The following is a 12,278-nucleotide window of genomic DNA, read 5'->3' as shown; positions in this document are numbered from 1 at the left end:
ATCAAGCAGGTCTATTGGGACCATTTTTCCAATAGCATATACTCATTTCATGTCTGTGTCACATTTTAGGAATTCTTGCAATATTTCAAGTTTTCTTATATCTGTTATAGTGATCAGTGATCAGTTATCTTTGATTGTTCAAAATACCATAAACCTCACTCATATAAGACAGCAAACTTAATCAATAAATGTTTTGTGTGTTCTCATTGTTTTACCATCTGACAGTAACCTCATCTCTCTCCCTCTCCTCGGGCCTCCCTCTTCCCTGAGACACAGCAATGTTAAAATTAAGCCAATTAAGAACCCTACAATGACCTCTAAGAGTTCAAGTAAAAGGAAGAGTTGCATGTCTCATACCTTAAATCAAAAGCTACACATGATTAAGCTTAGTGAGGAAGGCATGTCGAAAGCTGAAATAGGCTTAAAGCTAGGCCTCTTGTATCAGACAGTTGACCAAGTTGTGAATGCAAAGGAAAGGTTCTTGAATTAGGGTTCTATTAAAGTGCTACTCCAATGAACACACAAATTCTATGAAAGTCGAGTAGCTTTTTTTTTTGTTATTGCTGATATGGAGTTTGAGTGGTCTGAATAAATCAAACCACCTACAACATTCCCTTAAATCCAGAGCAAGGCCTTAACTCTCTTCAATTCTATGAAGGCTGAGAGTTGAGGAAGCTGCAAAAGAGAAGTTTGATGCTAGCAGATGTTGGTTCATGAGGTTTAAGGAAAGAGGCCATCTCTGTAACATAAAAGTGCAAGATAAAACAGCAAGTAGTTGATGGAGAAGCTGAAGCAAGTTATCCAGAAGATCTAGCTAAGATCACTGATGAAGGTGGCTACAATAAACAACAGACTTTCAATGTAGAACAAACAGCCTTCTAGTGGAAGATGCCATATAGGACTTTCCTTACTAGAAGGGAAAAATTCATGCCTGGCTTCAAAGGACAATCTGACTCTTAGGGGATAATGCAGTTGGTGATTTTAAATTGATGCCACCTGCAGGGCACAGTGGCTCAAGCCTGTAATCCCAGCACTTTGGGAGGCCGAGGTGAGAGGATTGCCTGAGCCCACAGGTTCGAGACCAGTCTGAGCAACTTAGTGAGATCTCATCTCTACAATGAATCAAAAAGTGAGCCGGGCATGGTAGCGTACGCCTGTAATTTCAGCTACTTGGAAGGCTGAGGTGGAAGGAGAGCCTGCGCCCAGCAGATCAACACTGGGGTGGCCGTTAGTATGCCACTTCATTCCAGCCTGGGTGACAGAGACTCCAACTCAAAAAAAAAATTGATGCCACCTTCCAAAAAACCCTAGGGCTCTTTAGAATTATGCTAAATCGACTCTGTCTGTGTTCTGCAACTGGAACAAAAAAGCCTGGATGACAGCACATATTGCACAGCATTGGTTACTGAATTTTTTTTTGAGTTGGAGTTTCATTCTGTGACCCAGGTTGGAGTGCAGTGGCATGGTCATGGCCATTCCAGCATTGACCTGCTGGGCTCCAGCGATTCTTCTGCCTCAGCCTTCTAAGTAGCTGTAACTACAGGTGTGTGCTACCACACCCAGCTCACCTGGCTAATTTTTTATTTATTGTAGAGATGAGGACTCGCCAAGTTGCCTGAGCTGGTAAAGAACCCACAGGTTCAGGAAATTCACTCATCTCAGCCTCCCAAAGTACTGGAATTACAGGCTAAGCCACTGAGCGCAGCAGGATTACTGAAAATGTTAAGCCCACTGATAAGTCTCTTCTCTTTTTTTAAGAGATGGGGTCTTGCTCTATCAACCAGGCTGGAATGCAGTAGCACGAACATAGCTCACTGCAATCTTGAACTTCTGGACTCAAGAGATCCCTTTCCCTCAGCTCCTAAGTAGCCGTTTGTAATGTCAAAAGTTACTCCAGACAATCCTCAAATGATGGTAGTTAAACTTTTTTTTTTTTTTAGTTGGAGTCTCACTCCATTGCCCAGGCCGGAGTGCAGTGGCACACCCACAACCACCCCATCATCAGCCTGCTGGGCTCCAGCAACCCTTCCGCCTCAGCCTTCCAAGTAGCTGGAATTACAAGCATGTGCTACCACACCCAGCTAATTTTTTGATTTATTGTAGAGACAAGGTCTCACCATGTTACCCAGGCTGGTCTCGAATCCATGGGCTCAGGCAATCCTCTCGCCTCAGCCTCCCAAAGTGCCAGGGTTATTTGCTTGAGCCACCGCACCAGGCCTAGTTGAACTTTTATTCAGTGTATAAACAATGTTTGGTGGGCATGGCTTTACAAACTGCATAAGTCCTTAAGTCCAGACAAAGAATTAGTGCTGTAAAGTATCCCAAAGTCCTTCATCTTCTGCAACAACCAACCAACTATTCTCACTCAAAACAGCCCTGCAGCAACTATTACATTCAATATCTTCAGCATTTGCAATCCTTACCTCTGATTCTCTTTCTTCCTTGAACTATAGTTTAAATGTATCAAGTTTTTCAGTTATCTCACACATCTATGCCTAATATTTCTAATCAGATTCGATTTCCCAAAGAAATTATTCTACCTTTTCATATTCCTTGTAAAAGTTACTCAGCAGACACTTAATAAAAGTATATTAATCATGGGATTATGCATAGACAATTATATGATGAAGAAGCATGTCTTTAATATTTAACTTCAACATTTAACAATATTTACTCTAAATAACAATTTTGACTATTGTATCAAAGCAATTATATATTTTGCAATATCATTGTATACATTATAATTTAAATAATTCTATTAATTTTCAAAAATTAAATTTTATTACTATATTAATTTTTTTTAAAAGAGCAAGGGAATGTCATGAATTAATCTTCTTTCATTATATGGCAGAAGCTTGATTGGTTATATTCTGAAAAAAGAATGACACATTTTCTCTTATTCTTTCCAGGAAAGGATCTGGAAGATTGAAATTATCTCCAGAAAAATGTTTCCATTGCTTCAGCTGAGACATAGAAAGAGGTTTCAGGGAGTTTGATTTCTGGTGATGTGGACCAAGCTGACAATGTCTAGAGACAACAAATTTTTCCAACGAATCACCTGAAATAAGTAAAACAATGAGAAAATCTTTAGGCCAATCAATATCCTACTGTTTATAATACCTTTTGTTTTATGACAGTTATTTTAAGTAATTTATTACATTTGATCACCACGGTTCAAGTGAAAACAAATCCATTCATCCTTTCTACAATATTTATAAATTGTTTGCTACCTGCTGATTTAAGCACTGGGGGCAAAAATGATGAACAAACATAGATACGGTCTCTGACTTCAAGGACCTTACAGTCTAGTGGAAGAGATACACATTAAACAAATAATTATCCAAAGAAATGTACTACAATCTCTTATCTAAAATCTGTGGGGCTACAGGAGCCTGATGCAATTACAGCCTGGAGAGCAAAGGCAAAATAATGCAAGAGAAGTTGAGTAAGGCAAGCACTTAAGGGCTGGATTATGCAAAACACATACAGCAGAGGCCAGCCATTATTTACCAGCTACTCGGAAGGTTGAGGCAGAAGGATCACCTGAGCCCAGCAGGACAAGGCTGCGGTGGCCATGAGGGCGCCACTGCACTCCAGTCTGGGTGACAGAGTAAGACTCCAACTCAAAAAAATAAAAATAAAAATAAAAAATAAAATAAACCCACTAGCCAGGCATGGTGGCTCATGCCTCTAATCCTAGCACTTTGGAGGCAGAGGTGAGAGGACTGCCTGAGCCCACGGGTTCAAGACCAGCTTGGGCAACATGGAAAGATCTTGTCTCTACAATAAAGCAAAAAATTAGCTGGGCGTGGTGGTACATGCCTGTAGTTCCAGCTACTTGGAAGGTTGAAGTGGAAGGATTGCCCGAACCCAGCAAGTTGAGGCTGCAGTGGCTGTGAGTGTGTCACTGCACTCCAGCCTGGGTGACAGAGACTCCGACTCAAAAATATATATATATATAAAATATACCCATTAAACATTTTTAAAGTACATATTTTATACAATATAAATATATCTAATACATTCTTATAATTATGTATTATTGTACACGATTATGTATCTATAAGTGGATAGATTACATAATTTTTTTTTTTTTTTAATTGTAGAGATGAGGTTTCACCAGGTTGGTCTCAAACCTGTGGGTTCAGGCAATCATCCTCTCACCTCAGCCTCCCAAAGTGCTGAGATTATAGGTGTGAGCCACCACACCCAGTTTTGTTTTTTTTTTGAGTCAGAGTCTCACTCTGTTGCCTAGGTGGGCATGCAGTGGCACTCTCACAGCCACTATAGCCTCGATATGCTGAGTTCAGGCGATCCTTCCACCTGAGCCTCCAGAGTAACCTGGAACTAATTATCCAAAGCTAATTTTTTGTATTTATTGTAGAGGCAAGGTCTCGCCAAGTTGCCCAGGCTGGTCTCAAACCCCTGGGCTCAGGCAGTCCTCTTGCCTCTGTCTCCAAATTATTACTATTATTTTTGGAGTTGGGGTCTTACTCTGTCATTCAGAATTAAGTGCAGTGGCATAATCGTGGTTTAATATAGCCTCAAACTCCTGGGCTTAAGCGATCCTCCTGCCTTAGCCTCCTGAGTAGCAAGGACTACAGGCACGTGCCACCATGCCCAGCTAACATTTTTAATGTTCAATTTTTTCTAGAGATGAGGTCTCACTATGTTGCCCAGGCTGGTCTTGAACTCCTGGGCTCAAGCAATCCTCTCACCTTGGCCTCCCAAAGTACTGGGATTACAGGCATGAGTCACCATATCTAGCCCAGATTACATAATATATAAATTTATGTAAAATATACTTATATAAAATCTAAATTCTTCCATGTCAGTCTCATATAGTCTAACTTTTTAAACCTATGATAATACAATTTTTCAAGTAACTTTCAACCACTTGACAATGCTTGCTCAAGTCCTACTCTTAATCTAGCTTCTTTTTGAACAGTGTCTAATTCTGGAGAGTTGACGTTGTCAGCATAAGCAGCACACTAGAAGTTATATCACGTACTGAGAAGTATGGTGGCCCATGCTAAATGCCTCAGAAAATGACCCCATTATAAATAAATTTTACACAACACAAACAGTAGGATTATTCTGTCAAGTGTATTTTTTTGTGAAAGAGAAAAAAGATTTAAAAAACATTTTTCCTAACTTCAAAGTCATTATACCAGAATTTCAAAGATTCCTAAATAAGTTAAGTTTTTCACAGCTGATTCAAAAATAAGAAGCTAAATTGAGAGAATAAGTTCTAAATTTCTTCTTAGATATTCATCTGGCAGTTGCCCTGTGACCTGAGGAAAAAAGGAAACTAATATATACAAATAGAAAATATTTTGAGGTTATTATATAATATTTTTAACTGCTAAAGAGAGAAAGAAACTGTATTACATAGTAACAAAATTAAAATACAACTAACCTGTATGATCTTTTTCTCCTATACACTCACAGTCAAGCAGGTCATGAGTAACACACTGTGAATTCTCATGTAATGTGAACACATTTTTAAGTTCTTCTACTGAAAACTGAATATGTTCAGATGTCTTGGTTAGATCTACAACTGCCTCAGAAAGACCTTGCTTACTGATCTGCCTTTGATAGATCTTTTCTTCTATTGTACCTAAAGAGAAAGCATTCATTGGATTACCTTCAAATCTTTATGTCCATTATTTGTGTAGGGTAAAACATGTTTATTAGCATATTAGTTAACAAAATAACAATATATTCCTGTTGAAGCACAAACTAACAAGAAATGTTTTCTTAATGTTGATGAAAAGATGCCAAACTCTGTAAAGTATTTTAAGATGGTTTATTCTGACTAATGTGTCTGACCTAGGCCTAGTCCCCAAGAGGTCCTGAGAAAGTGTGTCCACCATGGTTGGATGGTAGCTTGGTCACATACAGTTTAGGAGGCCAGAAGTTACAAGAAGCCACAAATCAATACACATGAGATTTAAACTGGTTCAGTCCAGAGAGGCAGGACATTTCTGAGGGGCGGAGAGATGGGGCAGAGCACAGGTTATAGGTGTATTCAAAGATTTTCTGACTGACAACTAGTTATCTAAGGAATTGTGAAAGCAGAAAAGGAAACAGGGAGCTTGAGGAAAATAAGGGAGCAGTTTCTTGATATGTAGATGAAGTTTTATAGGTGGTGATGGCAGACTTTAAACAGATGAGGTAATTGTTTTAAAAGATGACAGAGTCCGCAAAAAACAGCTTTACAGGGTCATAAAATACTTTGATTTTTCCTTCATTATCTGCCAGTCTGGTTGGAGAGTAAATCACATTAAAAGCTAGAAATTTGGCAATGAGGAAGAAAAATAAATTCAGTTTAGTAGTGATTAATTATTCAAAGGGTATACATTTTCTGTCACACTAAAGGGTTATTACCTTGTCACTGCCTTACTAGACTCTGGTGTGGCCATGTGCTCTTGGAGCTATGGCTGTCGCTATGTTTCCTGGCTTTGGCCCCCTCTATTACCTTGGGGAGGTGAACCTCCTACCTATCTCTCTCTCTCTCTCTCAAATTTACTTTCTAAATAAACTATATTTTCTAATCTAAAAAAAGGGGGGGTTATTACCTGTGGTTAGGAGTCTGTAAATATGTACAGGATGTTTCTGACCATCTCTCCATACTCTAGACATTGCCTATAGAAAATATGTGAGAATTTTGAAAGTCAATAGAAGCTGATAGCCCTTTCCACATAAGTAATGTGCAGAAATATGCTTTTAAAATTTCAAAAAAACAAAACCCAGGCATGCCTAAGCACACCCCATTTCATATCTTTCTCCTAGGATAAAGAAAGGGATGAGTGAACACTCACTGTGGTACTATAAAATAACTGTTGAGGTAGCTTCATCAAAGAATGGGACAGCACGTCTGGACAGCAAGAATGCTAAAAAATCAGGTATAGCATGGGTTCATTCCCAGTCCAAGTACCTAATGATTCACCCTTGAAAAGTCCCTAGGATATCTGCAATCAGCTCAGGCTCTAGGTAGATCCCTGTGGTTTAATGATCCTGTGTGCACAGTAAAGAGTTGATGTTCAAACCATCACATTCCAAAGAAAAGTCCAGCCTTCAACAAATTCCTAAGAGATCATCTCTAAGCCCTGGAAATAGCCTATCTGATAATAGTGTCTTTGTTTATCCGGAGCCTTCAGCCACACCAGATAGTTTACTTTAGCAAGGTGATATAGGTGGGACATGGCCTTAACTTGACCTCTGGAGGTGCTGGAGATCGAGTAATTAAGGTCAGTCATGCAAGTGCTCCAAACCTACAGGACTGACCCCAAACAAAAACTCTGGACACTAAGGCTTGAGTGAACCTCCCTGGTTGACAATACTCCAGATGTATTGTCACTCACAAATGCTGAGAGAATTAAGCATTGTCCATAAAACCACGGGGAGAGAACAACCGGAAGCTTATGCCTGTATTCTGCCCTGTGTACCACTTTCCTTTGCTGATTTTAGTATCCTTTACTATAATAACACATTACTCTGAGTCTAGCTGCTTTTCTCAATTCTGTGTCCTTCTAGGGAATCATTAACCTGAAGGCTGTCTTGGAATCCCCTAAAGCAGATACCAAGGTGTAAATTTTAGGTTAACATGCATCTAAAAATACATAAAGATGGACCGTACTCTGAAGAAAACCAAAGGTTTCTTCTCAAACATTTTCCTAATAAGTTAATTGTATATCTTTAATATAGCCTGCACAAACATTAATCATAACACACATAACACTTTATTATGAGAATCCTGAAGACCCAAGTGTGCCGTGGACTACAGCCTGGAGACATAGAGGTTTGGGTTTGAATCCTGGCTTTGCCTCTTACAAGCTGTGGGACCTAGAACAAGTTTCCATATCTTCATCTATAAAATGGGACTACTAACATCTATCAAACTGTAGGGTTGTTGTGAAGATTGAATAGATGGAAAGCACTTAGCATAGACCTGATGCAAAATAAAGGTTTGATATGTAGCAGTTATTACACATCATCATCATCCTTATATCTCCAGCAGGAATTGTATCCCCCGGTATTCAATAATGTCCATCTAGTGCACAAATATTCCTACCTGGATATCAGTGGCTGGATTCCAATCAATGTCATAAAGAATTAAGTGAGATCCTCCAATAAGGTTAAGTCCCACACCTCCAGCTTTTGAACTTAACAAAAAAATAAAATCAGTCGAGTATTTACTGTTAAAGCCTTCAACAATTTGCTGCCTTTGAGAGACTGGTGTCTGTCCATCAAGTCTTTTATAAGCGTATCCATGACGCTTGCATACTTCTTGTAAAATATCCAGTGTTTTTGTATAGTTGGATACCAACACTACCCTGTCAATCAAAAATAAAAAAGATTCTTTACATACAATTTAAAGCCAATATTAGAATTTTTAGTTGAAAATACCACAAAATATCACTGATATTTACAGAACAAGCAACAATGACCGCACACTGTTTGTTTGCTTGCCTGAAATCATGGTCTCCCTCCATTGCCTGGGTTGGAGTACAGCAGCACAACCATGGCTCACTGCAGCCTTAAGTCCTGGGCTCAAGTGATTCTCCTGCATCAGTCTTCCAAGGAGCTGGGACTACAAACATACACCACCCCATCTGGACAATTTTTTTTTTTTTGGTAGAGATGAGGTCTCATCATGTTGTCCAGGTTGGTCTTGAACTCCTGAGCTCAAGTGATCCTCCCACCTCCACCTCCCAAAGAGTACAGGCATGAGCCACCCTCCCCATCTAGTACAATTTAAAACACAGGGAAGCTGGGCTTAGTGGCTCAGCCTATAATCCCGCGCCTTGGGAGGTTGAAGTGAGTGGATTGCCTGAGCCCGTGGGTTCGAGACCCGCCTGGACAACTTGGTGAGACCTCATCTCCAATAAATCAAAAACTTAGCCGGGTGTGGTAGCACGTGCCTGTAGTTCCAGTTACTTGAAAGGCTGAGGCGGAAGGATCACCAGAGCCCAGCAGGTCGACCAGGAGTAGCCACTGCACTCCAGTCTGGGCAACAGAGTGAGACTCCAACTCAAAAAAAAAAAAATACAGGGAAACCACATTCTATTTTAAAGTCAATATCTATACTTCCAGTTTTAAGATAGAGGCAAGAAGGCCTTCCTGCTTTCTTCATCTCTCTGAAGTCACCCTAAAAAAATGCAGAATGAGCAAAATACAAAAATGAACAGAATGTGAACTCAATCTGTAATGAAACAAGGAGACATTCATATATGAAAACAAAGAGAATAGTGAAAGCGGTGGCCAGCTTAGGAGGATAGAGAAGGTGAAGCCTAAGTGCTAAGACGGAGATTCCAGTAAAAAACAAATGCAAGTTCATTCACACCAAAGGATCTTGCTAGGGTGCCTCCAAAGAAAGGAGCTTAGACTGAAGCTCTTACAACAATACTGGTAAGTAGAACCCAGGACCTGTTCCTATGTGACCAGTTGACTTTTCTTTCTCAAATAGAATATTTCTTATCTGGAGAAAGTAAACAAAAAAATTTAGATATGGTGACTACAGAAGGCAGGACAAAAGAGCAATGGCATGTGCCTATAGTCCCAGCAACTTGGGAGGCTGAGGCAAGAGGATCACTTAAGTCTAGGAATTCAAGTCCAAGCCTTGGCAATGCTGCAAGACCCTGTTCCTAAAAATTGAAAACAAAAATAAAGTCTGAATACTGGATGGTAAGATCTCCTTTTCTGGCTAACTACCAGAGTACCAGCAGCCAGGCACCCCTCTCATATCCTTTCATCTATGGAGAGACTAGAATGACTCCAGAAAAAAAGATTCACAGATAGAGAGTCCCCAAATAAAAAAGCCAACCTGTGGCCAGATTACTCAATGACAGCTACCAGTGAACAAGCCCTGTCTCTGCATACAGAGTGTCAAATTAATGTTTTATTGTTTCCTTAAATATGAACACCAAGGAACACCTGCTCTTTGAGGTAAGCCTCAAGATGAAAAGGAAAAATCAAAATAGACAGGAAAGAAATCAAATTAAACAAATTAATGGAAAACACAGAAGACAACTTTAAGAAAATATCCTCCAGCCGGGCTCGGTGGCTCAGCCTGTAATCCCGCGCCTTGGGAGGCTGAGGTGAGTGAATTGCCTGAGTCCGCGGGTTCGAGACCTGCCTGGGCAACGTGGCGAGACCTCATCTCTACAATAAATCAAAAACTAGCCAGGCATGGTAGCATGCGCCTGTAGTTCCAGCTGCTTGGAAGGCTGAGGTGGAAGGATCACCGGAGCCCAGCGGGTCAAGGTTGCGGTGGCCGGGAGCGGCCACTGCACTCCAGTCTGAGCAACAGAGTGAGACTCCAACTCAAAAAAAAACAAGAAACAAAAAACAAACAACAACAACAACAACAACAACAAAACAAAACAAAACAAAAAACAAGAAAATATCCTCAAACAAGCACTTTCAGCAGAAAATAATGATTTTTAGGAAGAAACAATCAAGAATTTTTAAAAATCTTAGGAATGTAAAATGATAGCTAAAACAAAATTTTAACAGGAGAGTTGTAAAATAACAAGGGAATTTGTCAAAAAATACATTAAAAAGAAAAAGTGACAACCAATAGGAGAGAAAAAAGAATTAGATAATCAATTCATGAGGTTCAATAACTGACTGACATTAATTCCAAAGGTAAGAAATTGTTCTGAGAAAAAAGAATTATTTCCCAGTCATGGTGCCCTCAGATAAAAAGGACCTACTAAAAAGTTCCCAGCTCAATGAATGAAATAATAACTCATATTTGTAGTTCCAGCTACTTGGAAAGCTGAGGCAGAAGGATTGCCTGAACCTAGCAGGTGACTGTGAGCATGCCACTGCACTCCAGCCTGGGTGACAGAGTGAGACTTCAACTCAAAAAAAAAAAAAAAAAATAGTGTGGAAAAATAAAAACAAGATTATAATTCAAAGTATGAGGAATGAAGAAAAACTGCTAAAGCTTTCATGAAGAAAAAACAGGTTACATACAAAAGAATGAAAATCTAGAAACCATCAGACTTCTCAACAGCAACTCTAAAAGCTCGAAGACATAAAGTATTGCCTTCAGAATTCTAGGGGAATATTATTCTGATCTAGAAGTTTATAACCAGACAAGCTGTCAGACAAATGCTAGGGTAGAATTAAAACAGTTTCAGATATACAAGAAGTCAGCAAGATTTATCTTCTATCTTCTCTTTCTTAGGAAACTACTGTAGGACAGACTCCAGCAAAACGTGAAACCCAAGAAAACAGAAGTTACAACACAGAAGAGAAGAAAAAGAAATTTATAGGTGGTGGTTCTTAAAAGTTCCAGGATGACAGGTATGTAGCAAGACAAGAGAACAATTCACTCAAATTGTAGTAAGAGGGCAGTGGACTCACAGAAGGAAGGCAAAAGAAATACAAAGGAACTTAGAGACTTATCCATGGTTTCACATTCCATAGTTTTGCTTTCCATGATTTCAATTTTCCACAGTAAACCACAATCCAAAAATATCACAAACAATAAGATATTTTGAGAAAAAGATATCACATTCTTACCATTTTTATTGCAATATACTATTATAATTGTTCTATTTCATTATTGCTGTTAATCTCTTAGTGTGCCTAATTTATAGATTAAACTTTATCATGGGTATGATCTATTGGAAAAAACAATATATATAGGATTTGGTACTATCTGCGGTTTCAGGCATCCTCTGGAGTTCTTGGAACATATTTCCAGGGATAAGGGGGAACTACTGTAAAAGAGTCAACAAGCACACAAAAACATGCTCAATATCACTAATCATTAAGGAAATGCAAATCAAAACTACAATTATACACCACCTCACATCCACTAGGATGGCTACTATCAAAAAGAACAGAAAATAACAATGTTGGCAAGGATGTGAAAAAATTTGAACACCTGTACACTGTAGGTGGAAAAGAAAATGGTGCAGACACTATGAAAAACAGTGAGGCAGTACTTCAAAAAATTAAAAATAGAATTACCATATGACCCAACAATTCCACTTCTTGGTATATATCCAGAAGAACTGAAAGCAGGATCATGAAAAGATATTTCCCACATCCACAGCAATGTTATACACAATAGCCGAAAGGTGGAAACAACCAAAGTGTTCATCATGAATGAATGGATAAACAAAATGTGGTATATACTTACAATGGAATATTATTTAGCCTTTATTTGTTTTTTGGTTTTTTTGAGTTGGAGTCTCACTCTGTCACCCAGACTGGAGTGCAGTGGCCGCTCCCGGCCACTGCAGCCTCGACCTGCT

At 39.2% G+C, this 12,278-nt stretch overlaps 1 protein-coding gene across 1 annotated transcript in view; it reads right to left on the bottom strand.

Moving 5' to 3' along the window:
* Positions 1 to 2,620: 2,620 nt before the first annotated feature.
* The window catches only part of RAD54B (RAD54 homolog B (S. cerevisiae)), a 99,185-nt gene continuing 89,527 nt past the window's right edge, over positions 2,621 to 12,278 (bottom strand). The window contains 4 exon segments of the mRNA XM_021706602.1: positions 2,621 to 3,058; positions 5,420 to 5,620; positions 6,582 to 6,648; positions 8,078 to 8,339. Of these exon segments, the coding sequence (XP_021562277.1) occupies positions 2,841 to 3,058; positions 5,420 to 5,620; positions 6,582 to 6,648; positions 8,078 to 8,339 (748 nt within the window). The 3' untranslated portion in view covers positions 2,621 to 2,840.

The sequence above is a fragment of the Carlito syrichta genome, unplaced genomic scaffold (assembly GCF_000164805.1).
Source record: "Carlito syrichta isolate Samal-C Ts95f unplaced genomic scaffold, Tarsius_syrichta-2.0.1 Scaffold315806, whole genome shotgun sequence".
Lineage (NCBI taxonomy): Eukaryota > Metazoa > Chordata > Mammalia > Primates > Tarsiidae > Carlito > Carlito syrichta.
Note: the sequence above shows the minus strand (reverse complement) of the source record. Positions and strands in the feature narration are given on the sequence as shown.